Source organism: Rhipicephalus microplus, chromosome 10 (assembly GCF_043290135.1).
Source record: "Rhipicephalus microplus isolate Deutch F79 chromosome 10, USDA_Rmic, whole genome shotgun sequence".
Taxonomy (NCBI): domain Eukaryota; kingdom Metazoa; phylum Arthropoda; class Arachnida; order Ixodida; family Ixodidae; genus Rhipicephalus; species Rhipicephalus microplus.
In genome coordinates this window covers 57,315,271-57,332,334 of record NC_134709.1, presented here as the reverse complement: position 1 = coordinate 57,332,334, position 17,064 = coordinate 57,315,271, and the positions used below count along the sequence as shown (strand labels likewise).

The 17,064-nt window shown below is 46.3% G+C and overlaps 1 protein-coding gene across 1 annotated transcript in view; it reads left to right on the top strand.

The window, feature by feature from the left end:
• LOC119181679 (uncharacterized) overlaps nucleotides 1-10,374 on the top strand; it is a 40,302-nt gene extending 29,928 nt beyond the window's left edge. Inside the window, exons 6-8 of the mRNA XM_075874647.1 lie at nucleotides 317-390; nucleotides 907-1,039; nucleotides 9,154-10,374. Coding sequence (XP_075730762.1) covers nucleotides 317-390; nucleotides 907-1,039; nucleotides 9,154-10,093 — 1,147 coding nt within the window. The 3' untranslated portion in view covers nucleotides 10,094-10,374. The remainder of the gene's footprint in view (nucleotides 1-316; nucleotides 391-906; nucleotides 1,040-9,153) is intronic.
• Nucleotides 10,375-17,064: the final 6,690 nt, after the last annotated feature.

Sequence of the window (17,064 nt, the reverse complement as noted above, 5' to 3'; positions counted from 1 at the left end):
AGTCACTCGAAAGTGACTTGGTTATTGTCTTGCAGCAGATCACTCCAAACACTATGGTGATATTTGAGCACAAATAAGGATCAGTTGCTCCTGCACATTAGGTTAATTATAGATTCACTTTTCCCAGAAGATCAGCCTAGCCAGCCGGACTCAGAACTGATTAACCTCTTAGCCCTTTCCTTTTTCTCTCCCGTCAATGTGACAACAGGGAATTAGCCCATGCACAAAGCCCTGTACCTTCTTGACTAGCCTAGTTGATATGCCGTTCTATTCTTATCGTCACAAAACCCTACGTGAAAATATTTTGTGTCTGTAGGGTTCCCGTTGCAAACGTCAATGCAGAGCAGAACGCTTCGAAACACCAGGACGAAGGCGAATCTTTCTATGTTGGTAAGTGATGTGATATTTCCCATCAATAATATAGCAAGGAAGCACGCCTCATCTTGCATTTATTAGCCGAAGTTCCTTTTGAGCGCGGAGAACATAAAAATGGAAATTTCATGTGGCTTCTATGACTCTTGTAGAGTTTCATAGTGATCTCACATATACTAACAAATTATTTAGAAAGACTTTCACATTGCTTAAATAGGCAATATTTGTGATGCAAGCAAGTTGAAAAAAAAAATAAAGCGAGCACTGCCACTTAAAGGTCATCACATGAATATTAGAAGATCCTCACAATGCAATACAATGAGCTCCTTCTGTACCACTCTGAATTTCCGGACACATCAACTTTGGTTACGATGTCCTATTTTTTATCAAAAGATGTGACCTTCAGTATAGATGCATTGTCATTGTCTGTTCTTTTCAGAAGAACTGCTATAGAATATTTTGTAATTTGAGGTCTTTTGTTGACAGTTCTCACGCATCATTGTCACAGTAACAGAGAACTACGTTTGTTTTCAGGGCAAATTCATGCGGCCGAAAACAGAACCACCTTGCCACACCCAGTGTGCAGCAGCAGCTCCTTTGAATATGCCGTACCCAGCTCAAGCCGTACGGTCATAGGAGCTTCAGCGTGTGGCGAAAGCACCGTGCGGTAAGGGCATAACTTTGAGCGCCATGACAGGGAAGCCAGCTTATCGGATGTGGCATAGCAGTAGCGTTTCACTTCACAGAGAAATCCGAGCAGGTATGCGTCCTCAACTACAGCATTGAAAAACTGCATAGAATTGTCTGCAAGCTTGTAGCTGTTATTACGCATCTCCACCGATCTTCAAGCTTTCGCATAGAATGTGCTGTTCGTTCAGCACAAGCCTGGCGACACAGCTGTTCTGGTCGAGTATCGCCGCGTGTCGTGGATACAAAACCACCGTTCTCATTAACCAACACGCTCTTAACCACCACCCAAGCATTCTGTACAGATGATTAACAAGCGATGGTGAATCACGGAGCCCCGGTATTTACCATGTTCCGTCTCCGTCAATTCTTTGTTACGTTACTACCGAACCGTTAATCGGTGTTTGGTGCCCATGTGTTCTTTCATTATTTTGTGGAACAGGGGGGGGGATAAACAAGAGAGAAGGCTGGGAGGTTAACAAGGCACATGCCCGGTTTGCTACCCCACGCTAGGGGAATGGGAAGGGAAAATAAAGATGAGAGAGAGGGGAAAGAGAAGAAAAAGAGAGAGAGGAAAAAAAGGATTGTCTGTCTATCGGCTGGCGCGTATCCAGCGGTGGCACTACACAAAAGTTAAAGGTTGTCACGTAGGCCTGTAGTCCTCAAAAAGCACAAGACAGCTTTGACTACTTTCTGAGCCGACGAAAGGCGAGGACGGTGTTCCAGTAGCATCTGCATAGAGAGTGGCGGTTCGTCGAATTGTCGCAATGCGTTCGAAAGCTTCTGTCTTTCGGAGGCAAATCGAGGGCAATGGCATATCAGATGGTCCATGTCTTCTTTGGCGCAGCAGACGTCGCACTCAGCATTGTCGGTCAGTCTGATGAGGGTTCTATATGCTTTTGTGAAGGCAACCCCCAACCAAAGGCGACAAAGAAGCGAAGCTTCACGTCGACGAAGTCCGGATGGAGGTCGAAGTTCAAGTCAAGGGTTTATTTGGTAGAGTCTCGTATGTCTTATGCTTGGGGTGTTCCACTTCTGCAGACACAGACTACGTGCCAGGTGACGAAGTTGCTTTGCAGCATCAGTCTTCGACGGAGGAATTGAAAGGATGTGCTCTTCTTGGTGCGATGTGCGAGCGGTGTTGTCTATAGAATCATTGCCACTGATCCAACAATGGCCAGGAAGCCACTGAAACTTGACCTCGTGGCCTGTTTCTGTGACGGGGTGAAGAAGCTTGAACACTTCGTAAGTTAACTGTTCATGGCAACCTCGTCGAAGGACTGACTGCATGCTCTGTAGGGCCGGTTTCGAGTCTGAAAACACAGCCCATTTACTCGGTCTCTGAGATTTGATGTACTCTGGAGCGCCACGCAAAGCCGCAAGTTCTGCCGCCGTAGACGTAGTGGCGTGTGACAGCTTGATTCGCAGAGTGATTCCTCTGGCTGGAATGACCACCGCACTGCCAGAACCAGACACTGTGGTTGAGCCATCAGTGTATATATGCACGTGGTTGTTGTACATTTCGTGCAGACGGTTCAACCTCAATTGTTTTAGGGCTGATGAAGGCAAATTTGATTTTACTGTATTCCTGGAATTGAATTGCGTACTTGCGGAAGTGTCAGGCACCACGGAGGATACACCAGTTTCTGAGCAGGCGTAAAACCTGAAGTAAACGACGCACGATATGCACAGACAATTGCACTAAATTTCGTGCGGGGCCTATCAGTAGCGAGGGTTGACAAGTGGTGGGAAGGATTCCTAGCATGTTGCCTGAGGTACGTACGCATCGTTTCAATGGTGATGTGCGTCATGATCGAGTAGTCCTGTGCAATGGCGATTGTTTCAACTGTCGACGCGCAGCGGGGTAGACCAAGGCATAAAGTTAGCGCCTGAGCTTGAATATTTTGGAATATGCGCAGGTTCGTTTTGCTCGGTTAGATATAACAGGTAGGCTATACCGCAGAAATCCAATAAATAATATTTTGTACAGCTGTAACATAGAATCGACCGACATTCCCCAACTTTTCCCGGCAAGAAACCTGAATAAGTGACAAATGGCCGTCCGCCACTTTTTCACGTAGTTTACGTGGGGTGTCCAAGACAGCTTTCGGTCAATTACGACTCCTAAAAACCTGTGACTCTGGCTGCATGGCACCAACTACCCGTTAATTGATATGCCGTAAGCGGACATTGGTTTCCTGGTGAAAGCCACGACTGCACACTCTCCTTTTGTGATTTCGAGCCCTTGTTCGCGTAGGTGGTGCGATGTCACTGCTGCTGCCTTCTGAAGTCGAGCGCGAAGTTGAAGTCAAGTCACACCTGATGTCCATACACACACGTCATCAGCATGAATGAAAAATGGTACACTGCTTGGTTCCTTGCCAACTACTCCAATGAGTGTTAGGTTGAACAGCGTCAGGCTTAGAACTCCGCCTTGTGGGACTCCTCGGCTGCAGTAATACTCAGGTGTCGTGCCATTTCCTGTCTGCACGTGAAATGATCTATTCTGAAGGTAGCTCTGAACCGACGAATATATCCTGCCACCGAGTCCCACTCCTTCGAGTACGCTGAGAATGGCTTCGTGGGTGAGATTGCCATATGCCCCTTTAACGTCAATAAACAGAGCAGCAGATAACCGTTTGCAGGCATTCTGGTGTTCCACATATGTCACCAAGTCAACTACATTGTCAATTGACGAGTGGTCTCGTCTGGACCCGGACATGGCATCTGGATATATTTCGTAGAACTCTAAGCACCATTCCAGACGCGTTAAAATCATCCTTTCCATAACTTTCCCACACAGCTTGCAAGGGTAATCGGGCGGTAAGAGAAAATTTCGAAAGGTGACTTGCCGGCTTTGAGAAGTGGAATCAGGCGACTTGACTTCCATTCCTGTGGAACCATGCCAGTTTGCCAGGAGTCGTTGTACAGCAGCAAGAGTGCCTTCCGAGCTTGATCTCCTAGGTGACACTGAGCGTGGTAAGTGATGTCGTCAGGTCCTGGCGCTGAAGAACGTCTACACAAAGCAAGCGCAGCTTTTAGTTCGTCCACTGAAAACGAAATCTTCATTCGGGGATCACGGGAGGATACTGAAAAGTCGGGCGTCTTCGTCCCAGTTTAATTTGACCCTACAGTCAATCTTTCGACAGAAAGAATGTGCGACATCAATCTCTTCGCAGCGTAAGTGAAGTGCCAGGGATTTTAATGGGTAGCGCTGAGTAATGGTTGTACGAAGGCCCCGGACAGTTAGCCAGATTAGTGAGGGAGGCTTTCTGGGATCCAAAGACTCGCAAAAAGATACCCATAGTTGCTTGTCCAACTTGTCCATGTGACGCTGTATTTTCGTTTGTGTGCGTCTGGCCACTCTCAGATCATCAAGTGACCTCGTGCGTCTATACCGTCGTTCTGCAAGACGACGAATCGCTCGGAGTTTTTCGAGATGAATGACCATATGAGTGCGAGATGAGCTCTCCGGAAGCGAACGCGTCGTTGACTGTAGGGCACTCTTTATTGCGTCCTCTAGGTTGAAAGGTGAGGTGCCAACATGGTCTTCCATGATTAACTTGTATTTTTTCCAATCGGTGCACTGGACGGCTCTGGAGGACTTCAGACTTGGAAAGCCGTCAATTTTCAGGTATGTTGGGATGTGGTCACTACCCCTTGTTTCCAAATTTGAAAACCAGTGCACTCTGCTGGCGAACGAGCGTGAGACGAAAGTGAGGTCTAGGCAACTGCTATAGGCCGATCCACGCAGATAAGTAGGGCTGCCGTCATTCACGAGGATAAGTTCACATTCAGAAGCGAAAGACACTAACTGTCTACCTCTAGTGTTGACCCTGGAACTTCCCCATTAGTAGTGGTTGGCATTGGAGTCGCCAGTTATCACGCATGGCTGGAGAGTTGAATTCAAAATTTCGCGCAAGCGCTCACGGTCTAGACGACTTGATGGGTGTAAATAGGCTCCGATGAGGGTGACTGTGGTCTTCTTGTTTTTTACTGTTAGGCAAACATACTCGGTTTCTTCGTCAGGGGGTACAGGGTGATGAACATAAGTTAAATCGCGCCGTATGAACACAACGACCTTGCTGCGCTCTCCGTGGGTAGAAGACATAAAGCACTCATATCCAGACAGTCTCATATGAGCTGACAGGTTCGGTTCACAAATCACAATTATGGAGAACTGGTTCGTGAATACATATTGCCGGAACTCGGATATACGCGCCCTAAGACGCACCCTAAGTCCTCTGGCATTCCACTGAAGGACAGATGCGTTCTTGACCTCCTCTCGAAAGAATAACATGTTGCAGGCCATCGTTTTACCTTAGAGCTGCAAGCACCGGACTCAAAGTGTCCAGCACTTGAAGTGCGCACTGCGCTGATGGGGTGTTCATGTTGCTTAGGAGCTTGCGCATTGCGCTCATAAGGGTCTGCAACATGTTGATGACCTGGCGATCCTCGGTTGTCTTTTCATCAGTGATTCGCGATGGCATCGAGGTTGGCGGGATTAGATGCACCTCTGAAACAGGCTGTGATCGTGGAAGTGATGGCCACTCTTCACGAGGTGGGAGTCTTGACCCTGATTCTATTTTTGGTGTATCCGTCTTCGCAGAGCTTGACAATGGGGGTCAATTCTTCTTGCTCGAGATGACGTGTCTGTACCGGCGGATGTCACGTTGCGTGATGATCTTCAGTGGTGAGGCCGACGTCGCCTGACAGTTGCAGCGGCTTCCCTCTGCGTTGAATTGTCGCGCACCATGCGTATCAGCACCGCGCGTTCATTTCGCACTCGTGGGCAATCTTTAGACGACGCTTTATGAGCGCCATGGCAATTGGAGAACTTGAACGCAGTTGCGTGGCAGGTGTCTTCTGAATGAGGTTCGGCACACCGCGGGACACGACATTGCTGGTACACACTCCCTTGACATGTCCTATCTTGAAACATCTGAAGCATTCTAGGGGTTTCAGTATGTGTGGACGGACCTGGTAGTGAACGTGGCCAACTTTGACGTGGGGGGGAAGACTGTCTCCCTCAAAAACAATCTTCGGGCATCGTGACTTACCAAGCCTTGGGATGTGCTTGATAAGGATGTCGTCTGTAGCTGGCTTAGCTGTAGCTGGACTGTAGCGTCTGTAGCTGGAAATCGTCAGTGGGAATGAAAACGTCCACGTCATGAATGACGCCAACACTGCCCTTACAGTCAGTGGGGATCACTTATTTAACTGTGACTTGGTCGATTTCTGAGATGTTTTGTAGGCTTTGCAGCGCACTGCGGTGTAAAACATCAACTGCCAGAACATTCTTCCGTGAGTTGATCCTGACGTCTTTAATCTCATTTGGAGCGAGTCCTTCGAGGTATGCAGAGAGGGCTTGCCTGTTAAGCCGCCGTAGATTGGCTGAAAGGTCCACAGCCATGAAAAGTATAATGTGTGGCCAACGATGTGCGGTAGCCTGCACGGTGAATATACTCGCCGTCGACGATGTTCGTAGCATTCTTCTTTTTGCATTGTGGCTCATGACGACTGTGTGGTCGTCATCCGATGACTCGAAACCACCGGAATAAAGCTCCGTTGCCTCGCTGTCTGTGCCACTTGAGGTGGTCCCACGTTTCCTAGCCGCTGCCAGACGTAGCGGTTGTCCACTTCGAAAATCCTGGGAGGCTTCTTCATCCATTCTCGCAAGGAGGGAGCGAGAGCTCCCAGAATTTGCGGACCAGGATTATGAGTAAAGAGATTGGCTAAATTTCTGAGGCACATATGCAATACTGAAGTTTCTAACCACAGATGCGTTATAAAAGAAGTCCGCCACATGTAGCCGATAGAAAGTTATCAGGATCAAGAGTCAGCATGCGCTCAATTGCAGGCCGAGAACTCTGTAAAAATGGTTAACAAGACAACCTGAACTATATCCAGCTACTCTGTTCTGGTCCACCTTTGCACGATTTAGTGACATCTGGGAAATTTTTTCTATTTGAAATGCTCAAATGACAGAGAACAGATGCACATGGGCCATATAAGTCTCCACATAAGACATTGTCCTCAGAATATAAATAGTTACTCGAAAAATATCAAAACATCAATGGCAGTATCCAGCATAGTATCCAGCAACGGTCTTCTTGTTATACAGCCGCTTGAGCTGCTTAGATGCCATGCAAATGGATGAAAAACAATTTAAAATGTCACAAAGCTCGCAATCGCTCAGATTAGTGCATGTAGGGTGGACAAAAATGCTTTACTATATATCACTAATGCATCGGAAGAGCTTGTGAATAGCGGTTTTAAATATTAAGTCTTTATTTTACAACGAAAGCTGTTATGAGATCACTTTTCGGGTCACGTGCAGTTGTTGTCCGCCGTCGCCGCCCACACCACCGCCGCCACCGATGTCCGTAACCACATTGCGCTAGATTAGAAAAAAAATCTTTTAACAATGACACAATGGGGCTTGAACCAGGGCCCGCTGCGTGCTAGCCCAATATGCTGCCAGTAAGTTACGCTGGTGCTTATAACATGTCAAACTTGCCTTAGGCAGGAACGACCTAGCACCAATGGCACACAGGGGCTCATACCCGGGTAAGCTGGATGCCAGCCCCGTATTCTGCCCCTGAGCTACACTGTTGCTTGTGACTGGTTGAAAAACTTGCCTTAGGCAGGTTTGATGTTGGGAAAGCGATCGCGTTCTTACGACTTATAAAGCTTTTTACAACAGCGAAAAAAACAACCAGTCGTCGCACAATGCGAAAAGCGTAACAAGTGGGCCGTCCGATGGTCCAATCCTTCACAAGAGCTTGTTCTTGTTCCCTTATTATCTGTGGCACATACCTTTTCATCCATAATTCCCCATCGTTGTCATCCACTGCATAGACATATGGCACAAAATTCCTTGCAAGGGTTTAGCGGATAGCACGCTTTTCAGAAGAATGACGACAAAAAATTTGCATAGGGAAAGCCGGCCTACTACACAAAAATTTATTATTAATTCCCTAGTGGGTACCAAACAAGTGTGCTTGCAAAAGTTACCCAATGAGTGTTTTGAAAAGGTCTGAAAGGCCGTTTTGTAGCTTTCGCAGTGACAGTGCAGCGCCTACCACGTAGGCTAGCGTTTTTTGCAACTGTACAATAATTTCAAAACTACCTCTTCTATCGTGTCAATGCACGTCACTGGCACCTGCTTTATTTATTTATGTCAATATTTTGAAGACGCCATTATTTTGTTACGCCTAGTGGTAGAAAATTTTGTACGGTGACTAAGTTCATTAGCTAAGTCGTACGCTCAACGAAAGTGCGAGCTTTGGGGGTCATTGCTTTAGAGATAACATTGATTCTTACAGCCTTGTGAATGTACCACACATCAACCACCCTGAAATAGCTCCGGAATATTGGCGTCGTGTATTACCAAAACGAGCTACAGTGAATGAAGTAAAACAACCTTTTTTTGCTTTGTTGCAGCGCAGAAAACGGCCATGATTGCTTGCTTACATGTGTTATCTACTCCAGATGACGTTATATACATCTGTGTAAAATTATTTTGCTTGGGAGAATATGCAATGTAATATTTTGCAAAGCGTGCAGAACAACGTTGTGCCGATGTGCTCAGCTGGTAAGTCGGGTCGGCTTAGAAAAATAGGTACCGCAAAGAGTCAGGGACGTGATTGCAGGTCGAAAGTCATTCTCAGAAAAAAAAAGCAGTGTCGTGACTTGATACTGAGGAATTTCTCCGCTTTAGAGGCACGGAAGTTTGATTAGAGGTTCATCTCAAGTGACTGTACATAGTGTCTTGTCGCATTGAGTAGTAGTGAACGAGTAGGCATTGATTAATGTATAATTACAGCGAGGAAATGTTATAAGTTTGAACAAGAAAAAACAGTGTGCACTTCTTGTAAGAAAAATGTGTCTGTACGTTATGCACCGATCTTAAGTTGTTGCTGATCAATGCTAACGAATGCTAAAAAAATGCGTAATGCTAAAGAGTATGATTAACTGAGTAGGCCTCATAAAAGCTATTATGTTTATCCTAACTGTCTATTGACAAAAATAGGGGTCTGTCCTTACACCTAATTGTGTGTGTCCTATTACATGCGTTGTCTCATATCGCAGAGACGCCACTGGCTTCTCACAGAGGGAAAAGCGCGAGGATCTGAGCGTTGTCTACGGCGACATCAACCGCGGCCAGAAGCCACCGGGGGAACGACGCCACAAGTGTCAAGTGTGTGACAAATTATTTCAAAAAGAGAGCACACTCAAGAGACATTGGCGCACGCATACGGGCGAGAAGCCCCATCATTGCTTCATATGTCAGAAGTCATTATCAGAAAAGAGAAACCTCACAGATCATATGCTCACACATACAGGCGAGAGGCCCCATCGTTGCAACGTGTGCGATAAATCATTTGCACTAAAGAATGCCCTCGCAAGACATCGCCGCATGCATGCAGGCGATAAGCCCTATCATTGTAACACGTGCGATAAATCATTTGCACAAAAGAATGCCCTAACAATACATATCCGCATGCATACTGGTGAAAAGCCATATCATTGCGGCTTTTGCGATAAATCATTTGTACAAAAGGGTAACCTCACGAGACATCTACGCATGCATACAGGCGATAAGACATATCAGTGCGGATCATGCGATATATCATTTGTACGAAAGGTTAAATTCATATTACATATCCGCATGCATACATGCGACAAGCCATATCAGTGTGGATCATGTAATAAATCGTTTGCACAAAAAAGTGACCTCTCAAGACATCTCCATGTACATACAGGCGATAAGCGTTATCAGTGCGGATCATGCGATAAATCATTTGCACGAAAGAATCACCTCATATTACATATCCGCATGCATACAGGCGATAAGCCATATCAGTGCGGATCATGTGATAAATCATTTGCACAAAAAAGTGACCTCACAGGACATCTCCACATGCACACAGGTGACAAGGCATGTCCTTGCGGCTCATGCAGTAAATCATTCGAACGAAAGTATAACCTCACAGGACATCTGTGCATGCACACAGGCGAGAAACCTTGAAGTGTGCTACATGCGCTGAACCATTCGCACAGGTTGGATATTTTCGTCACCACGAACGAACGCACAAGCGTCAAAAGCCTTAAAATTGCAATGTATCGGGTAAATTATTTCCACGGAAAGACAGTCTCGCATTACTTCACTATATACATACAGGCGAAAAGCCCTATCATTGCGCCATGTCAGATAGATTACTTGAACTAAAAGGTTGATCTTGTGGCACATCGCCCAATGCCCGCATAATACAAGTCTTACCATTGCAACAGCTGTGGTAAATCATTTGCCAAAAAGCCTGCTCTCGTGGCACTCCAGAGGCGAGAATTCCTCAAGTGCACTGCATGGTCCAAATCCTTTGCATCCGCAGGGCGCGGGTTCAAATCCCGGCTGCGGCGGCCAGATTTCCGATGGAGGCGGAATTGTTGTAGGCCCGTGTGCTCAGATTTGGGTGCACGTTAAAGAACCCCAGGTGGTCAAAATTTCCGGAGCCCTCCACTACGGCGTCTCTCTTAATCATATCGTGGTTTTGGGACGTTAAACCCTACAAATCAATCAATGCCGTTGCATGGCTACGGACGCTTAGTTCACATAAAAGTATGAATACTTACAATAAATACATACATAAATACAAGTTGTGTGCCAGTTCATGGAAGGCATCAGCTCTTGAAAGGCATCAACGCACGCAGAGAGGCAAGGAAGCGTGAGCCTGCCAAAAAAAGAACAAGGTCACTCATACAGGCGATGTACCTACGTGTGATGACGTTTTTAGAAATTCATCGTCATACCTAATGACAACCAGACGTTGACACTTTCACACTCCCACGGCTGCGTACGCATTCACTACGGAACTATATGAGACATCATTCGCGTACAATACAAATTTCGATAATGAAGCAAGGTTAGATTATAGCGCCAAATTTTTACGTGCTATTGGCAAGCCGAGACTTTTAGACGTTAACTAACCACATTCATCCTGAGAAGCACACGTGGTTACAATCACAATCATTTGGCTGTGTATCAGTGCACTGGCGAAATTTAACGATGATCATAAATGTTGAATTTTATTCGTTAGTGCCGCATCAGTGTTTGTGAATTTTAACCCATCTTTCTTCTTGAAGAGCACTCATCGGCATTGGAATATTAGGCCAGTTGTCTACCTCTTTACCAACTTATTGTTACCTTAATGTTACCTAATGTTGCAGTTGTTTACCTCTTTACCTTAACTTAATGTGCAAACCTTTGGTTTGCGTATGAAGTCTTAATAGCGAGCTATGAGTGAACACATGTAGTTAAATTTATGTGCGATTGGTGCATCGATGTCTTTAGCAATGTAACGGACCTGATAACTCAAGACAAGCAATCGTGGGCACCTATTTCACATCAGCTGGACTTTGGCCACAGAAAAGCCGAGAGAAACGCACCCGTCTTCGCGCGCACCAAGTTTGAAAGATTGTGGCAGGCGGGTCTCATTCGGCGAAACCTGGGAAGTGAGTGGGCAACCTTGGAAAAAGTCAGGCGATTTGCTCGTGCCACTGGCGCCCTGAAATAACGGCTCGACCCACGGAAACCTCATTTTGCCGTTTCATAAAAATGATCAATTTTATCTTCACCTTCCCACTTCCACGGCTCTCTATCGTTTTCACTTTAAAAATAAGCAATGAATCATTCAGGTTTAAATATGTATAAAGAACCACTCCTAAATAAAAGTGCTTGATTTCGTCGTGTTACGACTGCGATAGAAGAAGTTGGCGGTTCTCTTCTTGCTGAATTCAGCGAGCACTAAGTGACCATCTGACTTCATTACTTGGAGTAGTAAAATCAGATGATCTCAGTAGGCGTATCTCTGGTGTGGAAAACGAACGATTGGGAAGCATCTCGGTTAACGTACCTACTCTGCTGCTGTCCCCTGTGATGCTGCAGATGTACCAATGTGTGTTTACACAAGCGTAGTAAGCCTATACAGTTCAGTCGTAAACACCGTGTGACAATTTGTTTGCTAGAGGAGGAGGAGAAAGAATATGACGTGATGGAGCTGTTGTTCAGCGCGCAAAAGTGCACTGCTGGTAAGCATCAAGAAGACGTTGTTCATTGCGGCTGCCTCTTCCCGATCTGTGACCCACTCTTGTGTTTCCACGTTAGGAGGTGAGCAACGCTGCTTCCCATTGGTGAAAGGCAGTGATATGCGCAGTTTGAGGATTACACGGTTCCTGTATTTTATGGCAGCTCTATAGGATACGATAAAGACTGCTGTGCTCTCTTTGGCAGTTAACATCTGGGGCAAACTGAGAGGTTAATGCATGATAGAAAGAATGAGATCCAAAAAATTCGTTAGAAGCCAGTGCCGCACTTTTGCAAATACGCCACCATTCTCTGAGTTGCAGTGTTTCCGCCAGGACAAACCGTTTATTATATTAGTCAGACATCCCGCCCTAATCAGTGTGTTTTAAAACGACTGTTAAAGGCCTTGGCTCACCAAGACTGATGAATATAGATATCAACAGACAAAAAATAAACAAAAACACTCCAAAAGACAAAAAAAATTCTGCAGATCCCACGTACCTGGCAATGAACGTTATGCGAAGCGTGGGATCTGCATTGCCATTTTCGGTTATCATGCCCGTTATGCGAAGCATAACGGCCATGATAACCGAAAATGGTATCGACCAGCGTGACCTAAGGAGCCTTGGTCAAACGAATTCATCTTTCTACCTGCCTCGCAATAATGTTTGATAGAACTAGATAAATTATTTTCGAATGAAGACACCGTACGCGTGCGTGATACACACGAGGTATAAAGCAGACTGTCAGTCTAGATTACGTTTTGTGATAAAAAGAGATATTTTCATAACAGCGATTTCCAAACGCACAGAGCATGCAAGGAAGCGCATGCTCCGTGACATGTCGTGACACCAGTTCCGACGCGGGCTGGACTGATATACTGAAGAATCTCGACGAGATAACCTTTGGTTACCCTCGAAGTCTGTAGTATGTGTCACATATCCTTTGGACACTCTGACCATATCTTCATTTAGATTAGACTGTAATACTATATTGCAACTAAAATACCATGTAACATGTGCAAGAGCTTCGTTTCTTCTGCGAGACTAGCACAATCATGGGGTAAGTACATTATATTGTCACGTAAACTCTATAGACGCATTGTCTCTGAAGAATTCGATCCCGCGGTACAGAAGATATCACCCATCCTCACTAAAGCAGCGTTGCAGCGCCCCTCTGAGATATGCCGGAAAACGTTTCCGACTGTAATGCCTACACACATACACACAGATCACATGACCTTACATTTGCCATATTGAATAATTGGAATGATTGTCACGGTTAATGTTGCAATGAGTCAGCGTATTGCTTGCTCACCAGCCGTCAACAAGACTTTATCGCAAGTTTCAACTTCAATTAGATGAATGACGTCAAAAACCTATGAAATTGCAGGAATGCGCACAGTGAAATGGTACTTCATAGATGTATTGCTGTAAGGAACTTCAGGGCACCGGAAGAGTAGCTTGAAACATTTTTATTCTTCTAGCACTGCCATATTTTAACTGCACCACCTGCAAAGTTGCGAGAATGGCCATGTTATTCAAAAAAGTACTTTTCTGAATACCCTCCATTCATATTCGTTCGAAATAAGAGTTGTAAATCCACAATGAAATTTGACAACGCAGGTCTAAATAGGAGGATGCGTATTGTACAGGAGCGTTTGGACCATGTAAAATTTTATCCTTTTCGCTGAAGATACTGTGGCGGGGTCATGATGTTGGCGAAGGAAGCAGACGGTAATTACAAGATGAAACTGTTCATTTGACCAAACTCATGGCCCGTGAACTGAGGGTCAGGATAAAGCTATGCTCACTGGCCCTCATAGTGGCGAACAGAGCGTCGGCCGTCGATCAATTGACAAGCTATGAAGCACGTTGGAATTTATACACGTGCGTCGAATCTTCTAGCGTTATTTTTGTAGCAACCGCAGTGGTTCCCGAATAATTTGTGATGTAAAAAAATAATGTACTACAGTCCTGAAGCTTCCCGAACACCTCCGATGCGGTTTCCGCTGGGAATAAGTGACACAGTGTGACGGGGCGATAAGGAGCAAATGTGGCATATCCTTCAGGAGCAAATGTGGCATATCGCTCTCTGAAAAGGCATCGTGCCGAGGCTTTAACACAATACGAAATAAAATATGTATGTGAAAAGGGAAACCTTATAGATACAAGCAATAAAAACAATATTATGGCGAACCCAACCAAATGTATCTTTCTTAGGTTCGTTAACGCGCACGAAACAGTTTGAAGCGCACGACATGGACGACTTCAGGTCGCGCATGGCGCCGTTGAGTGTTCATGATGCCGTCGGGGACAACCTCGTAGTCGAGGTAGCCAAGACGTCGAACTACCCTATACGGTTCGAAGTACTATCACAGAAGTATTGAAAACTCGGCAAGTTGGTAACAGTTCGTTGTAAGAGGTAAACAGCACGAAAAACGGAGAAAGAGAAATAGAGACACAAGACAAGTGCTCGCCTTCTGTCTTCCTGTTTTTCTCTTTGGTTTTTGCACTGTTTACTTCTTACAACTACCGCAGAGGTTTTTCACTCAGTCTACGTCGGCGTTTAAGTGGTGAGGCTATCAGTGTTTGGGTGGTACGTGGTTCTACGGCGGTGGCTTGTCTGGCTGTATCTCTGGACTGCGTGAGTCAAGTGAGCAGTGAACGCCGAAGCTCTGCCATTAAGGAAACCTCTTAGGCACTGTGTTCAAGGACGACGTCCCGAACAAAATACTTGGCTTCCTCAGAAGGACTGCTTTTGGGTAGGGCTCTTGTTTCGGCGTAACGGGAGAGGTAGTCAGTCGCTACGACAATTCAAAATTTCCGCTAATAGACGTTAGAAACGGCCCCAAGAGGTCCACTCCGATCTGCTGAAATATTTGTCGGGGAGGGTCGATGGGCTGCAGAAGTCCAGCTGGCCTATAGTTGGCTATGCCTCCAAACATGATCACCTGGCTGGTATTCCGCGAATCGTCGTCGTATATTGTAACGGCGGCTGTCGGTCGTCTGCTGATTCTTGCTACGCAGGCGTGCGAGTTGACGATCTTCAGCACGCTGAAGATAGACGGTGACTTAAAGGTTTTCTTCGTCAGCGACGGTTGGTAGCATCGTGTCGAGCGTCATCGCCCGGTTCTCCCTCCGTTGACCAACTTGTATGGTGTCATCTGCGTCGTCTTCTGCACGGCCATATTGTATGTGAAAGTCACGCACAGAAGGATGACGTCTCACGACTTGTGTTCGACGTCGACATACATAGCCAGCATGTCGGTGATGGCCTTAATTAGACGCTCGGTCAGGCCATCGGTTTGTGGGTGGTACGTGATCGTACAGCGATGGCTTGTCTGGCTGTACCTCTGGATTGCGTGAGTAAGGTCACGAGCAAACGCCGTACCTTTGTCAATGCATAGAACCCGTGGGGCGCCATGCCGAAGGACGACGTCCTCAACAAAGTACTTGGCTACCTCATCGGCACTGCCCTTGGGTAGGGCTCTTGTTTAGGCTTATCAGGTTAGGTAGTCTGTAGTTACGACGATTAAAAATTGACGCAAGCATACGTTAGGAACAGTCCCAAGGGGTTTATTCCCATCTGCTGCAATGGTCACCGAAGAGGGTCGATGGGAGAAGTCTAGCTTGCCTAATTGGCTAAGTCTTCCATCGCTGATAGTCTCCGCCGGTTTTTACGTAGTGGGTGACATCAGAATTGAAGTGGGCCTAGTAGTACTTTTCCTGTAACAGCGCTTACCCACGGGAAAATCCAGTGTCCAGCAGGCGGGTCTATATGCACAGTGTCCAGAACTCCTGGACCTATACCGAGGGTACTACAATAGGCAGTTCGCCTGGTGTGGCGAGAATGTTTTCTTGACGAGAATGCTTTTCCGCAAACAAAACTACACCAGTCCTTGCTTGAATAGCTAACAGCAGCATCGCCCTCGAGGTATTTCACAAGGTCCTTGATTTCAATTGGATCACTGTCGTCGACGCTTAAGGTTCCCAAGAAGTAGTCACTGTCCTCGTCATGCTAGGGTGGTGGGTGAACGGGGGCACGCCACAGGCAGTCGGCGTCAGAGTGCTTTCTTCCGGACTTGTAAACGACAGTAACATCGAATTCTTGAAGTCTTAGACTCCATCTTGCAAGACGACTCCACACCCAAACAGTCACCGGGCTGGACAAGTCCTTCAACTTAGCTAGCCAACACAACACGTGGTGCATGGTCGCTCACAACTTCGAAGTGCCTTTCATACAGGTAGGTGGGAAACATTAACGTAGCCCACATCATAGAAAGGCCCTCTTCTTCTGCTCTGGATAATCCCGCCGATATGATTCTCCCGATGTCACTGATGCTAGGTAGAATCTCGGTCTTTGACAGCAACCGGCTAACAAAAGTGATAACCCTTTCTTCTCCGTTTGTCGTGGGCCAAAGAATTGCGACGAGAGCTACGCTGCTTCCGTCGTTGTGAATTTCGGTATCGGCGTATACGTTGAAATGTGCCAGTATCGGATGGTGTGCTGGCATCATTTCAGTTTCTTAAATGTTTCGAATTCATCCGTTCTTCTCTTGAATCTGACGTCGGTCTTCGTGAGCAGCGTCAGTGGCTCGGTGATCTGTCAGAAATCCTTGACGAAGCGTCTGTAATGGGTGCACAGTCGAGAAATCGGCGCACGGTTTTTTTTTCGGAAGGAGGCGGGAACGTGGCGATGGCAGCTCTTTTCCATGCGTCTGAGCGCAAACCAGTCTTGCTGATCTCGTGACCCAAAAACATAAGCTTCTTAAACACGAAGCGGCATTCCTCTGGCTTCAGGGTGAATGCAGAGCTCCTGGTTGCTTGAAGTATGAATTCAAGCCGCCAGAGATGTGCGTCAAAGTTTTAGAAAAACACGATGACGTCGTCCAAGTAAACGAGAAAGGTCTGCCAATT